Source organism: Lissotriton helveticus, chromosome 4_1, assembly GCF_964261635.1.
Source record: "Lissotriton helveticus chromosome 4_1, aLisHel1.1, whole genome shotgun sequence".
Taxonomy (NCBI): Eukaryota; Metazoa; Chordata; class Amphibia; order Caudata; family Salamandridae; genus Lissotriton; species Lissotriton helveticus.
This window is the reverse complement of record NC_136063.1, coordinates 252192181-252208346: the sequence shown is the minus strand read 5'-3', so window position 1 is coordinate 252208346 and position 16166 is coordinate 252192181. Positions and strand designations below refer to the sequence as shown.

At 48.9% G+C, this 16166-nt stretch overlaps 1 protein-coding gene across 1 annotated transcript in view; it reads left to right on the top strand.

Moving 5' to 3' along the window:
* TG (thyroglobulin) overlaps nucleotides 1-16166 on the top strand; it is an 825201-nt gene that overhangs the window by 526681 nt on the left and 282354 nt on the right. Inside the window, exon 39 of the mRNA XM_078686739.1 lies at nucleotides 9232-9322. Within this exon, the coding sequence (XP_078542865.1) occupies nucleotides 9232-9322 (91 nt within the window). The remainder of the gene's footprint in view (nucleotides 1-9231; nucleotides 9323-16166) is intronic.

The window sequence follows — 16166 nt, the reverse complement described above, 5'->3', positions numbered from 1 at the left end:
TTCCTCAAGAGTGTCATTTTCAGATGGTGTTCCTGCGCTTTATGTTTAGTGGCAGATGAGAGAAAATGACAGGGCGGGACGCCAGTAGAGAGGGGAGGTTCCCATAGATTAGGAATCCCTTGCTGGGTCCAGTGTCCAATTCCTGTTCCTGTCCCTGTGTGGGTAGATGGAAGAGAGGGAGTGTGGAGGAGAAATTGCTTGCTCAGGAGGGTGGTTATTCCCTGAGTGTAGTGTGTGTGTCTGGATTCCCCAGTATGGTAGGATCCAGTGGTGGCAGCTTAAATATGTCCAGTGCGTGAATTCCCATTCCCAGTTCCCAGAGTATGGTGCCTGGTGCTCAGTAAGAGGGTGACAGGTTGAGAGTCAGAGGCAGTGAGGAACTGTCTCACCAGTCTGGAGGGGGAGTGTGTGGATGAGTGGTGTCTTGAACTGGAGGAGTTGGTGTGAGTTTTTTTTTTTAAGGAGCTTGCATGTGAGGTATACCTCTGGTGGTGTGCAGGAGGTCCTGCAGAGGCATTGGACAAGAAGGTGGATGTCTGGCGGTGGGCTAGATGTCTTGCCAAGGCATTAGAGAGTGATTCTAAAAGTAGTGGCTTGTGTATCTGATGATCCTGTGTAGGTGAAGAGGTTCATGTGTAGCCCAGCTAGGTCCCATTAGTATGGTAGGGGTGTAGGGGCTCACGCCCTGTCTCAAGTGGAGGCGGAGTGAGTGTGGGACGGTGTGTCCCACGTTGGCCCGAAACCCTGTCTCAGGGCCTGGAGGGTTCCCTAAGGGAGCTCCAGGTCAGGGGCCTAGGCTGTACTTACAAGTCATTTGAGGAGGAGCTTCCTGTGTCTAGAGGACGGGTAGTGTCTGTAATCAGAACTCCGGCGGTCCTGGTGTGGGGCAGTACCGCTCCTAAGTGGAGGGTGTAGAAGTCCTGGTTCGCTGGGCATTTGACCGTCTAGAGTGCTTGACCATTTTCTGGGGCCTCTGGAGATTGTTCCCCGAGGAGGGGGGAGGCCAGGTTCAGGTTCAGCCTGACCTGGAGGGAAGGGCATCTGTAATCAGTGCCCTGACCTGGTGTTGGCTTCCAGGGGTACCGCTCCAAGGTGGGAGGGTGCAGAACTCTGGAGGGGGGTGCAGAGGGACGGTGTCCTTACTTCTGACCCCGGGGGGAGGAAAGTGTGTTGCTGATACGCTGCTGGCGTGTGCTCTGTCTAGCCTGAGACATACTGAGAATCCCACTGTGTTAGGGAGTACTGGAGGAAAGTGTGTTGCTGATACGCTGCTGGCGTGTGCTCTGTCTAGCCTGAGACATACTGGGCCTGTAATAACGGAACTGGAAGGGGGTGCAGAAGGACGGTGTACTTCTGACCCCGGTGCAACCTGAGGGTTTAGATCCTAGGTTGGGAGATTAGGAAACTTCTAGGTCAAGAGGAATCTCTACCAAATTGGATCAGCTGAAGAGACTGAGGGGGCTGCCCTTGCTGTGTGTTCTGGGGCCCACCTGCAGTTTGTTGTTTCCACTAAGGTAGAGGAAAGGGGGCTTTGCTGTGTGCTGTGCCCCCCCACCTGCTTGAAGAGGGACTGTGCTGTGTGCTTTGTACCTCAGAAGTGGAATAGTTTCCAGGTGGTAGACCAGTGACGGAGTGAGGTCCTGATCTGGTAGGAGAGTTGTGTTCTGGTGAGTGCTTCCCTGTGAGGGTTATTCCTTCACCCCGACTAGAAGCAAGGGTCCCTACTTGGTCTAAGGTACTTACCTCTGCCAACTAGAGACCCCCAGTTCTAACATTGGTGGAGTAGAGGTAGGATGGGGCATTCTTGCCGTGACCTCCGGTCAACCTGAGGGTGTGGTCCCTAGGTTGTTGGATCAGTGGTAGTGTAGCTACCCTGAGAGAGTGGAGATTGGCTATTGTGTGCCAGGGGCTACTGCCCCCACTCTGTGGATTGGTTAGGACCTGTGATATTTGGATGGCCTAGGGCCTGGTCCTGGCTGTGGATGACTAGTGTGTACCCGTGGGGTATCCTAGTTGTGCCAGAGAGCTTTTGTTGAGGGAAATCTATGTGGGTTCAGAGTGGCGAAAAACTGGAAGGTGTCCCTGCCGTGCAGGCCCGTGTCCGTGGTTTTGTCGCCCAAAGCAGTGAAGTCCATCAGTGGTGTGATTGGTCTACCCTGCGTTTTGGCTGGAAGGGGGTCGTGTTGGACCCGGTCCTTTGGGCAAGTTCACCCCGAGACTTTTTGCTTTTTCCTAGCCTGTTTCTGGAACCTGGATTGGTGATTTTAGGCCTCTGCGCACTTTTTCACTGTGGTACAGTGTAAAGTGCGTGTGCTCTCTGTGTATGTGTGGTAAGTGGCCTGCCCTCCCATAGGAATGAATGGGGAATATGTATGCCCATGGTAGATTCCTGATGCGTGGGGAGTGCAGGGTCGAGTTTGATATGTATGAACTCGTGAGAATGAGTGCTGCATAATGGTATATGCGGCATGGCTGTGTCTAGTCCAGAAGCGCCACTTTTAGAAGTTGGCATATTTGTGTGGTGAGTCTGCTGGCACGTGATTGGGTGATGAGCCTGGCCCAGGAGTGCCTGGGCCTGCTTGTGAATTTACTGTCTGGTTTGAGTGGGACAGGGGCTGCGGGCCCCGGAGGGGGTCGGAGCCATCCCAAGGATGAAAGGCCACATCTGCTATCAGGGAGGCGGGAGGAGATGGTGCCGGGCTGTGTCTGCCTGCCCACCATGCTGGCTCTCCCTCCTGATGGCCCACTGTCACCTCTGACCTGAGGCTGACAGGAGAGAGAAACCAGAAACACCCAGGGCTCAGGGCCGACGTGCACAAAGACTTCAAAGGACTTAAAAGGCTTTTCTGTGTATAAGAAGGGGCTGTGTCCTCTTCCAAAAGGTTCTTGTTTTTGCTCTTGAGGCTGACTTGAATATACCAGGGGTGGGCGCTGCCCAGCCCCTGGATGCCTGGATTCCTGGACTCCTGGGGGACCCCTCTGCCCTGCCTGGGCTGATGGGGGGACTTGGCTTTGCCCCCCCTGGGAAGCTCTGGGACCGTTGCAGCATGGAGAGGCTGAATTTTACTGTGAAGAGCGCTGGAGTGGTATTTCTAGCACCTGGAGGTGCTGTGCTTCCCCCTGAGAGCCTGGAAGCGCTCTGCCTGCTGTTCTAGCGCTGGGAGCGCTGTGGATGGAGCTCTAGCGCTAAAGGGTGCTTTATTTTGGGTTCTAGCGCTGTATGTGGATTCTGAGCGCTGATAGCGCTTTATTTGTACTTTTGGGCGCGTGGTTTTGCCCTTTAGCGCATGGAGCGCTTTAAATCTCCTTCGGCGCCGGGGAGCGCTCTAGCTGTGTTCAAAGCGCTTTGGCGCGCTTTGTTTCCCCCCAGCGCTGAGAGCGCTGTTTAATTGTTGGCCGTAAGAGGAATCAGCCCCCGCCTGCCTGCCTAAGGAGAAGGGCCGCTGCGCTGCCCGCGGCGACCCGGAAGCGGTTGGCCAGCCGGCCAATCCTAGCGAGGCTGGCCGGAAGTGCCCGCCCCCGCAGCCCGGGGAAGAAGAAAGGAGAAGGGCGGAAGATGGCGGCCGTTCACGGGGCTCCTCTCGGCTGAGGGAGCCCCGAGGAGACGAGGCGGCCGGTTGGCAGGGCTCCCGTGTGCCGAGGGAGCCCTGCAGAGAGGGAGAAGTCCGGCGCGGGAGTAGCGAGGCTCCCATGCGGTCGGGAGAGCCCCGCCTTCACCCCCGCGAGAAGGGACTGCTGCCGGGAGCCTTGCTCGCTCCACCCTGAGTCCCGGTCCCGAGACGGGGGACCGGGCAAAGCGAGGAGAGTCTGCGAGGAGCAGGAGCTCCTCAGATGCCGACGCGCCCGCCCCCGCCGCACCGAAGACCGGCGAGAGCAAAGGGGAGAGCCGGTGAGTGAAGGGCTGCGGGGGGGGGGGAAGCTCCGTGTGGTGCCGGCCGAGGCACTGAGTGAAGGGCGGCCCCGAATGGCAGTGGGTCGCCCCACCGTGGTTGCAGAGCCCGCGAGGGGCTCCTGAGGGCCCGCACGGCTGTATGTTGGTGCCGCTTCAAGGCACTGAGAAAGGGCGGCCCCAAATGGCAGTGGGGCGCCCCACCGTGGGTGCAGAGCCTGTGTGGCTACATGTGGGGCATGTGATGCCCAGAGCCTGTGTGGCTCCAACGTTGGGCAAGAGTAATGCCAGAGCCTGTGTGGCTCCAACGTGGACCTAGATGTTTGTTGAACCTGTGGGGCTCCAGCGTGGCGCAGTTTGCGCCTGAGGGTCTGTGAGGGCCCTGGCGCAGTGTTGATGATTCTCCAGCTGCCCAGCAATTAGTGGGCAGCTGCACCGTTTAGGCGCAATTGGAGAGAGTCCCTGTGTGGGACAGAGGGGGCACAGTGGTGCCCGGCCTGTCACAGCTGTCCAGCAATTAGTGGGCAGCTGCACCGTTTAGGTTTTGTGTGATTCCCAGGTGCCCAGCAAGTAGTGGGCACCTGCTACGTTTAGGCTTATGCTGAGACTGACGCTGCATGGCAGCACGCCCTGACATTGAGACTCAGGGCATCTTTGCCCCAACAAGGCCAGTTGGCCTAGGGACTGCCACAGGTGGTGGCTTATGTGAGTTTGTGCGCCATTGTATGGTTTTTATTCCTGCACCTCTGAATGTTTTTAGACATCATGTGACTTTTGCGCTACTGTATTGTTATGGTACCTCTGAATGTATTTTTATTGCATCAGGTGCTTTCTTCTTAACACCGCTGAATGTGTAAGTTTATACATTATGTGTTTCTCTTTACTACTCCTCTGAATGTATATTTATGCATCATGGGTAATGTGTTCTTTCTTAGACCCATAAATGCTGTGTGATACTTAGGTGGTTGTTCTTTTTAGTACAGGTGGTCCTAGTGAGGTCCTGGTCCCCGGCGTGACATTCACCTAAGGTGGTTAGGGTTGTGTAGGAGGTACTTACCTGTTCCCAGTAGTTACTGGATGTGATCTATAACTTTTACTTTGTGTTACAGTGATTTTATATACTTTTATTCTAATTTCTGACAAGTATTTCTATATCTGCAAAGTGTGGATTCTGACAGTGGCCCATGTGGCCCTGTCTTGTAAATAATCCCTTGTGAATATTGCCGTGCCAGTTGGCACAATGTACATGTGTGATTTCTATCTGATATGTTTTGACAATACAAAAGTTATTTTAATATAACCTTGTGTGGAGTCTCTTTTGTGGTGTGCTTAGTATGTTGTTGCTGTGGTGCGCTGGCGCAAATGCTTTACACATCGCCTCCGAGTTTAGCCTAGACTGCTCGTGCCAAGCTACCTAGAGGGTGAGCAGGGGTTATCTTGGCGTGTGACTTCCTTGCCCTGACTAGAATGGTGGTTTCTGCCTGGCTTTGGCGTCAGCCTTAGCCTACCAGAGACCCCCGGTTCTAACACTCCCCGACTGCGGGGTCTCCACATTTGTCAAGTTACTATTAAATCGTAGTTTGTGAATACTGAAAAACAGCCAATTTACACAAAAGTGCAAGTTACCTTTGTAAATCAGGCCCCGTGCCCTTGATGAAGAGGCCTCAGGCTTCCTATGCGATCTAAATGGATGCTTACGCAGCATCCAACAGAGGATGAGGAACAAGTTTTTACAACACAATGGAAATAAAACTGAAGAAATAAACACTGCTGGTATTACACCACCTGGCCATCCTCCCATAGAGGTCCACCTTAACCCTGAGGCCTTCTTAAGGAGGAGCTATCTCTGAATGCGCAGACCTGCACCATGTCTCCTCTCTGGTTTATGCACTGCACAGGATGGGGATGATCCACATCTTGTCGTCCAAAGCTTGCCTTCTGTCTGGTATAGACTACTGTAAAAGTCTATAACTTGACCCTTTTAACGCTGCCCTTTCCAAACTGGAGCATATTCAGAACTTCATAATAAGTAGAAGGGTAGGAACTTAGGAATCATGGATGCGGTTTAGGTCCTGTGCTTTATGCACAAGCGTTTCCATGTACTGAGGGCTAGTATGCCAGATACGTCTCTCCAGGGCTCTTCCTTCCAACACTTTCCTCTTGCTTCATGTTCTGCACTAAACCAGAAACAAACTGTGGGTCAGTCCTTAGGACATCTAGGTCAAATCTATGGAACACCTACCAACTACGCGACCATCGTAGTCCCCTGTCTTTCAGGAAGTCCTTATTTTTTTCTTATATATTTCTCCTGATCGCCCATGCACTAGATCTTCTCTGTCTGGCATGTTCAGACGTGTATCTTTGACCACAAAGATGCTCCCTTGGGTGAATCAAGCAATACACTAATAAAATAAATAAATACAGCGTTCTGGATTAGATGAATGTGATGCATCCCAATGCATGGCAAGCAGTTTCATGCATTGGACTTAAACGATGTACTGAACGTATTTCAAACAAACGTCAGAGTTAGAATGCCCCCTTGATTTACTCAATTCTCACTAGATGACTTAGCCCTGACATGAGATGAGTTGAGCTAACTAGGTTTCCACCAACGCCAACTGTGTTTTCCTTCAGTTAAATCCTTGCTCCCAGTTTAGGCATAAGAACAAACCCAGAAAGGAATCCAACCGAAAGGCAAAATACATAGATCCGGGCAGCATCCATGAAAAGTGGGTCTCAGATTAGAAAATGAGTCCATTTAGTCACATTATACATTGTGGCTAATTAAAGTTATATTAAACCATTATTCCCCATATAATATACATCATAGTAATCCAGAAGAGAAATGCATGTGTTAAACTGCAGCCATTAAGACAAAGCCTGAGAAATAATCCATGTAAAGGGTGGAAGGAGAAACTAGTCTTTTCAAATGCAAAGAGGGGTGAGGATGTGGCCTAAATGCCAGAGCTGCCAACTTTGGAACTGGGGAACCAGGTTCTAGTCTTGTAGTCGGATCATTAGCCTGTAAGTCTGGGCAAATCACTTAGGGCCAGATGTGCGACAGTTTTTTGTGTGCGCAAATGGGTTTTAGACCCATTTGCGTCCGCAAAAAAACCTGTGGCCCATGTACTAATCTCATTTTGCGAGTCGCAAATTGATTTGGTGAATCGCAAAATAGGATTAGCGACTCGCTATTAGGAAGGGGCGATCCAAGGCCGTACCTTCCTAATAGCGACTTCAAAAGGTATGTATGAATGCTTTGCGACTGCAATTGCGCTCGCAAAACATTCACAGTTTACCACCCTTCTCAGAAGCACTCGCAAATGTGAAGGGAGCCCCAGGGGCCCCCTCCCCTTTGGGAATTCATCCGCAAATATTTTTTAATGTCAGGCAGTGGTCCCAGGGACAACTATCAGCCCTTAAAAAATGAATAAAAAAGTTTTATTGTAATTTTTTTTAATGCATTCCGTTTTTCTTTTAGGAAAACAGGCAACAAAAACCTGCTTTATTTAAAAGCAGTCCCAGACATGGAGGTCTGCTTACCCCAGCGACAGCCTCATTATTATGCATGAGGCATGCAATATGCCATCCCATTGGAAATCGCAAACAGTGTCTCAGACACTGTTGTGCATCCTAATTAGCCAGTCGCAAATTGGTGGGTCGTACATCTGGCCCTTAATCTCCCTGTGCCTACCAAAGATGAATGTGTCCTTGTGTAATGTAACTGGTGCTCATTTAAAGCACTCCAATACCTGCGGGTCAAGTTCACTCTATATAAAACTGCAAAAGAAAAAATTAAAATGCCATGAACGGACTGCCACCCAGGCGCTACGGAACGGAAGCTTTAGCGAAGGCCCATCCTCCAAACCTCAGGTGAGGAACCATAAGTGCAGAGAGGAGACCCTGTCCTGAGCATGGTGGAGTCCAAGACACTTAGATGTAGATTTACTAAAACCTCACTCAGCACAGCAGCTTTAGTTGCTCAAGTTACTAAAGTTGCTGTGCTGCATCGAGTGAGAGGGAAGAGATCAGGACTGCACCATATCTACCTACATATGGTAATTTCATGCTTTATCCGTTGTGCTGATGCACAATCAAGCTGCCTAGTACCACACTCATACACATATTTGCAGAGTATGTGCCATGCCTTGTATTATAGTGGAAAGGTAGCCTTCCAGTACAAAAGATTTTACCGCAATAAACTTTAATTTTTTTTACCACTTTGGACGTGTGCTGTACAGAGTTGCGCACATCCAAAGTCTGAAAGCTTTGGAAAAATAAAATATGTCTCTTTTTTAATATCAGTCTCAAAGAGATATTTACTGGCACAAAGCCTTGTCTGCCGTTGTTAGAAGACAGGACATTGCTTAAAAACCATGGGTAGTTGCATGGGAACGCACATGGAACACCACCTTGATGCAAAGTAATTCACGGCAGCGCAAAGCACTTATTTATATCACTCTCAGCCATCTTTCCAGTGCAAGTTTTGCTCTGGAAATGAATTCCCAAATAAACATTTTACACCAGTTTGCGTCACTTTCTACTAGAAAATTTCTGTAAATCTCTCCCTCGTTATATTTAGAAAGCTCCTGGACCTAATAATAGGAGAGCATTCTACTAAAAAAGCAAGACCGGATTTAGGGCCTACATAGTTTCTGTGTTATGAGGTGACTGGGACGTAGGCAAGACGGCCTCACTCTGGTGGCCCTTGCATGCAACACCTTCCAATGTTTCTATGACTCTGAATCTGCCCTTTCTATGACATGGAGAGACATGCTGCCAAGTACCATACTTTGAACAAACCAATGAAAGTAGTGGAGTGACATGAAGTATCATTAAACCCTGGTGACATCACAGAACATGACTTTACACGACATTTCTTTTCAATAAAGGTGTGTGTATATATAGTACACAGCACCACTCCAGAGGTAAGAGTTTAAAGATTTATTAATTTAGCACACCCGCAGTGCATCACAGGATAAAAAAATAGGACGGTCTATATGTATATATAAAATTGTTTAACAATTATTATTGAAAATTCAAGGATAGAATGTCATTCGACATTGCCAGGTAACAGCCACAACTAGCCACCTACTACATTTAGTGACAGCCAATGTAATTCTTTCAGTATTGCTCGACTGGTTAAATCAGGTGACTGGAAAGCATCTTCATGGATTGGGCGTTGAAACATATGAGCATTAATTAAATCTGCTAAATAATCCCCTAAACGCTTGTATGAGTAAAAACTGTATTGTATACAGTGACAACAATTCCACTTAAAGCAACCATTGGTTCTTCAACCTGTTTTCTAATATACATATGCACTTCTGCTTCTTTTTCAGAGCCACGTGTTGGCAACCAGGTGATGGGAAGGCTCAATATTCATCTGTTAGTGAAGATTGTTTATACTTGAATATCTACGCTCCTACCGCAGTAAGTTCTGAATTATGAATATCCGTGTTTGAATCTAAACATATATGTAATGTTGTTCATGAAGCCTCATATGTCACCATCACTTCCTTTGGTCTCTCTCCATCAATGTTTTAAGCATGGCCCTATGGCACGAAATACACTTTTCTAAATGTGGACGCTGTTCTAAGAACGTGTGACTCTAATAAGAGGAGGAGAAAGAGTCTGCTACGCCTGTGTTCAGAGTTTGTTTGACCTTCACTCAACAGAGTCCTTGCATCTTCCAGCAGAGAGTGTCCACCATCAGGTAGTTGTGGGCTTCTGTGTCCTAGATATTGATGTGGCACGGAATCCTCCTATGTACTATTCACCTGTATGCACTCATGGCATATTTCGTTGTAAAAGCATGCGTGATAAAAGCATATGCATGGTTAAGACTTGCATGGATAAGACAGTGTTGAACCGGCATATAAGGTAATGGCATGCGTGATTCCGTCACATAACCTACATGCCTTAACAATGCATATTTCGTTGTAAAGGCATGCGTGGTAAAGCCATATGTGTGGGTAAGACTTGCATGGTTAAGACCGTGTTGAACCGGCATGTGTGGTAATGGCATACATGGTTCCGTCACACAACCCTCTGTGTCCGTGTCACTAATAAGGCTTGAAATGAGACAATCATCATCGGGGAATTTTTTAAATAGGGATAGCATGGACCTGCTCACCAAAGGATTGCTGTAGTCTCGGTGCAAAGAGGCACAGGCATTTGTTCCACTACTGGGTGTTTGTCTGTGGCTATTCCCCCATAATTGACAGAAATAGGAAAGCAGTCAGATTCTTGAAGGTGAGATCATCATGTTTAATTGTCCAGGGGACAAAATTTCCTAGCACCTGGTGCAGGAAAAAGCAACACTGGCGAGGTGAGTCCAATATCACAGAAGGAATATAAAGTGCTCACAAAATCATGACCAGAATATTGAGGATCAAAATATGTAAATTCAAGTATGTCCAGACTTTCTATTCCTAACTCCACAGCTACATACCTTGATGATGTATGTATTTTCTGGGTAGATAGATGTGGAGTTACGAATAATACAAGTATACCTCCCTATGTACACTTACTGCCGTGATATTTTGTCACAATGTTGTGACCGCTCGATATACCTTTCAAGGTAATCCAGACCACAACCAATATTGGGATGCAGTATGGTACAGACTCATAGCATGATTCAAAAAAAGTATTTGTGCACCATAGCAAAATTCAGGTGCGTACAGAATATTATTTGTGATGGGAAGACCCCAGTTCTAATTAACATAAACATAAATGGTGCCCTGGTACATGGGATTTGCTCACAGAGAAGCTCTGTGACTTTGGTATAATTTCAAATTGAGTAAATCTACTGCTGGGGTGAGTTTGTGGGCTTTCCAATGCGTATCCACATTTCAAAGATGTGAACACCCACAGTCCCCAAGTGTGTGGGTATCCACCAACAACGTCCCACTACAGAAATGCTTGTGAAGTTGCTCCCGTCAATGTCAGTAGTTTCTTTTCCGCAGAGAAAAATATTTCTCAGGGAGAAAAAAGCTAAAAAACAGTTTTAAGTTTAAACGCACTTTCCCGAGACATTTCTGCATGTGGATATGTAGACTGCTAGTCATGTGGTTATTTTTAGGTCTTGTGACCTTAAATGCACGCAAGCGCATTGAGGAACGAGAATTCAAGTGCTCAAAATGCTCATGAAACCACCAGCTTTTTGCTGGCGTTTTCATGCAGTTCATGTGAACCACGTGTTCAAACATGAACGCGCATCAGCGTCCCTCCATTTGCCGCACAGCACATCAAAGGGCTTCGCCCAGCATGCGCTCTGCGGCTTCTCGGCTTCTCCTCCCCTAACTTCCTTGCATTTCTCCTCCCCCTCCCCAGCCAGCTTCCCCCAGGCCGTGTTCCCTCATCCCTCGCACCCCCTCCTCCTTCAGCTTATCACATTCTTCAAACTAAAAATGCGTCCCCGCTTGTAGCATGCAGGGGCCTAAAGTGATTGCATTAACCAAAATAGTTTTCCTACCCAATTTTTTTTCCCGACAGATAAAGGTAAGTTGCATTTATATTTTCCATTTAAGGTATGTGCGTTGTATTGTGTATGTCGTAAACATCTACCAAAATCCCCCAGGATCAGAGTTCACTTCCTTTTATTTATGCACTTTGACTGCTGCCCAGATCAGTGATGAGTGCTTGGCAAAGAATTAATAGTAATAATAAAATACATTTTCATGCAGATTTTAATAATGCTAATCAGTAAGTGGCCACATCAAAGGCTCTGTGCCACTTTCACCCACACAGCAACACTTACAGACACGCAACGCCACTCACACCCACGCAAGCCCGCTATCATCCACGCAACACCACACTCACCCACGCAACGCCACTCACCCAAACAACACCACTCACACACGCAACGCAACTCATCCACGCAACCCCACTCATCCACGCAACGCCACTCATCCACGCAACGCCACTCATCCACGCAACGCCACTCACACACGCAACGCCACTCACACACACAACGCCACTCACACACGCAACACCACTCACACACGCAACGCCACTCACACACGCAACGCCACTCACACATGCAACGCCACTCACACATGCAACGCCACTCACACATGCAATGCCACTCACACACGCAACGCCACTCACACAACGCCACTCACACACGCAACGCCACTCACACATGCAACGCCACTCACACATGCAACGGCACTCACACACGCAATGCCACTCACACACGCAACGCCACTCACTCAAAGCCACTCACACACACGCAGTGCCACTTTCACCCACACTGTGCAGTGCACAATAGGTCTCGCAGTAGGAAAGTTGGAGCTATTGGTTTTGTAAATGAGAAAGCCCTTTATGTTTTTAAAATGAAAACAAAAATAAAAGGCATTGTTATTTGCAATTGTAATAGCTCCAACTTTCCTACTGCGAGACCTATTGGCAACGCCAGTGCTTGATAGATGAGCGTCAGCTTTTTTCTTAGTCTTCAATAAATTCGAAATAAATCAACGTGTGAAATACACTCAGGTTATTTACACTTTGTGTGCGAGCTAGTCATACGCACCAGCTTTAGCTTTACAATAAATTGTGCAAACAAATCCAGTGTCCATATAAAAGCCAAGAGGAACAAGCATTGGCATGGCCAATAGGTCTCACATTTGGGACCTTATAAGTATTTAGTTATGCAGCACAATATCCCTGGTGCAACAACATCAACTGTTGCGTTGCTAAACACTTATAAGGTCCCAGACACGAGACCTATTGGCTATGCTAATGCTTGTTTTAAACCTACCACAGCCGAACAATCCCAGCTGCACTCCAGAGAATCCTTGTGAATTCCTAAAATGTTGTATTGTTTCTCCAAATATCAGAGTAATTTTATAGAGAACTCTTCAGGCTAAAGGGGAGGATAATTCTTGCAAGCAGTAATATGATTTGACACACACATCTATAGTGTGGACCTCCAGACTGGATAAAGGCCGTTAGGGAATCAAGAACCACATCTTCGAGCTTGCTTATTTTGTATATAAATCCAAAAACCTGCAAGCACAGGAACAATTTGTCCAAGGCTTATTTTTGAAAATCTTTTTTTTCTGTAGCAAATACAATGGAGAACAAGGGCTGCATTATCAAAAGTGGTCCAGGCGTGCATGTGTTGTCTGCACCACTAAGGCACTTTCCTATTTCAGAAGGGGTCACAGATGCTTGCACGGCTCATGTGCTATAGCTATTTGGTTGCCCTGGTGCATAATCTGCATGCTCTCAATAGGGTAGTTCCCTCATTTGGATGGGGCTGTGGACTATGCAGATGAGGGGACCCTTTACCATTGTGCCTGCACCCTATTACAGACGTGTGGGCAGTGGTAAATAAGCTGTTAGGAGGTCACTGATTGGGTACCACATAGAAGATAGGACACATGCACCCTGCTCACCCCGAGGGCGCTCCGTGGGAGAGAGGGATGGGTGTCCTAGGACCCCACCAGGCGTCCCCCTGAATTTGGGTGCAGTTAATTACTGCGCCCTCCAGCTGAGGATCCCTGTACTTTCTTCAGAGGCTCACCCCCCTTCATTGAAATATGGAGGCGGTTCCAAACTGCAGCTTTGTCCTTCCTAAATGCGCTCCCAGACATTGAACACCCCCCTCTGTTCCGTTGCCTTGGCCTATGGTGCTCTCTGTCGTAGGATAGGGTGACCAACTGGCATTTGCGCAAATTCAGGACGGTGAGTGTAAAAATTCAGGACAGGAGGTCAAAATTCAGGACAAAACTTCAGGACAATTGGACTCTCCAATGCTGCTGGGTATCTGAGCTTTGGTGCAGCATCGGAGTCTGTTACACCCGACCTCAGCAGCATCGGAGTCAAGACGGGAGGTGGGTGGTTAAAATTATGGACAAATGGCGTCCGTTAAAGAATACTTCAAGGACAACGGACAGACGGCCGAAATTACGGACTGTCCGTGAAATTTACGGACGGTTGGTCACCCTACTCTGTCGGAGGCATGTCCATTGGAACATTTCAATGTTTGACCTGTCAGAATCACCTTAGACATCAGCAAAGCATCTGTAAAGAGAGCAGTATGACGTCACATCAGTGCTGATGGTCACGGCGATCTGAGTTCAAGGGCTGTAATGTATGTGTGCCGCCAGCAGATTTCTTAGAAAGAGGACAAACACACTGTAGTCTTGTCCCCTGAGTAAACATTTGAAAAAACACAGTGGACTCATTCAGTCAATCACAACACAGTTAACGCAGAAAATAAGTAGGATAAATGGGAGGGGGCATGACGTAAACAAGTGCTTGTGAGAGAAGGCCAACGCACCTCTAGAAAATGGAGGATAAACACAGACAAAAGAAGGAGCACAGATCTAAGAGCGTGTTTAAGCAAACTGCAGGAAGAAACGAGGCAGGACAGGCAGGGTGCGGGGAAAAAATTGATAGGAGCTGCTTTCATTGTGTAGTGCGCGAGGTCAGGGCCTCGCACGTGGTATAAGTAATGCAATGACTGGACACACACACTAGCTGGAGGGTATGCCGGAAAGACCCCGAGCGGTCTTCCGCGCTTTTATTATATACCTCGGGGCGTGCCCGTCCCGAGGGTGAAGGCATGCGTGTGTGTGTATCGGATACAATGTTGTTTAGAGGCCGGGTGGCTCTCTACATCCCTCCTTCAATTTAGTTAATCTTACAGACTGCTCCTACACATAGCTAAGGGGAAGTCCACACAAAGTCTCGGAGTCTTTGGCTGGGCCCAGGATTGGGCCGCAGGTGATACCTGTGGTTGTGCCGGACAGGAGATCCAACAGCCTCGGCCGGGGTTGTTTCGTCGTCCCGGGCGGAAGGTGTATGCTCAGATTCCTCACTTCGGGGCCTGATGAGTTGACGCCCGTCTTCGCTTGGCCTGTCATGGTTCGGGGGGGGGCACTGAATTGTGGTTCCCGGGTCTTAAATCGTCCTGACAGCCTGAGTCGGCATCGACTGTTTCATCAGCGTCTCTGGGAACACCATCCGGCCTCCCTAGTCTTTTGAAGCAGGACACGTTGCGGGTGACAGTCTGTTGGCCGAGACGGGCAGTCACCATCGTTCCCCGAATCTTCTCAACGGTCCATCTTTCCGGTTCAAACGGGGTTCTGAATTTCCATCCTGGGTGGCGATCTTGCACCACCACGGTATCTCCTTCCTGTAATCCAGGATGTCTGGCATGTCTCCCCTCGCTTGCTTTCTAATTTGTGACTGTTCTCCTCGACTGGATTGCAGCACTGTCTCTCTCTTCCGGGGTCCAAGTAGAAGACGTGGGGATGTTACCTCTTGGGGCCCTCTTGAACAGGACATGTGCGGGTGCACATTGTGTGGTACTATGTGGAGTCTGTCGGTATGCACTCAGGAATTGATCTAACGCGCCTCTGGGTCCTTGCCGTCGTTGACAGCGATGCGGAGTGCCCTATTGAGAGTCCGCATGAGTCTCTCCACTTCGCCATTCGCTTGCAGCCACAACGGTGTGATTCTCCGGTGTTTTATTCGCAGTCCTTCCAGATATGCTTGGAATTCTCTCCCTTGAAAAGGCGGCCCATTGTCCGATTTCACTTCCTCTGGGAGTCCCATTGTGGCAAAGATATGGTCCAGCGCTTTCTTGACGTGTCCGAATGCTGTGGAGGAGAGCAATTCCACGACAGGGAATTTCGAAAAGGAGTCAACTACAACCAACGTGTGTCGACCATCCGGGAAGCTCCCGAAGTCTATGCTCAGTTGAGTCCAGGGTGTTGTCGCCGCTTCTTCAGTGATGACTGGGGCCAGAGCTGGGTCTGACCCTGTAATGGTGCAGGCGTGACAGGACCGCACCATTTCGTCCACCATGCGATCCATGGCTGGAAACCATACTTTGTTGCGCAATCGGGCTTTCGTTTTGGCCGTCCCTTGGTGGCCCGCGTGGGCTATCTTGAGTATGTGTTGCTGGAGGCTCGCGGGCACCACAATGAGATGTCCTCGCAGTATGATTCCTTCATCTCCGATGCTCAACTCATGGCGGATCTGCCATAGCTGTTGTCGGGCGTGGCTTACTTCCGGTCGAAGTCCTTGGGATCCATCCAGAAACCGAGTCCAGCTTCCGTTCTCCAGGGCTTTCTTGACTCGGGTCAGCGTCTCATCGTCAGCGGTGGCCTCCCCTAGCTCCGGCAGGGTGAGTGTCTCTGGGCAAGCAGCCATGGACACCATGTGGACAAATTCTTCCACGACTTGCCCATCTGCCAGCGGGATTGCTTTCCTGGTTACATCTGGGTGTCTGGACAGATAGTCTGCTGGATTGTGGGCG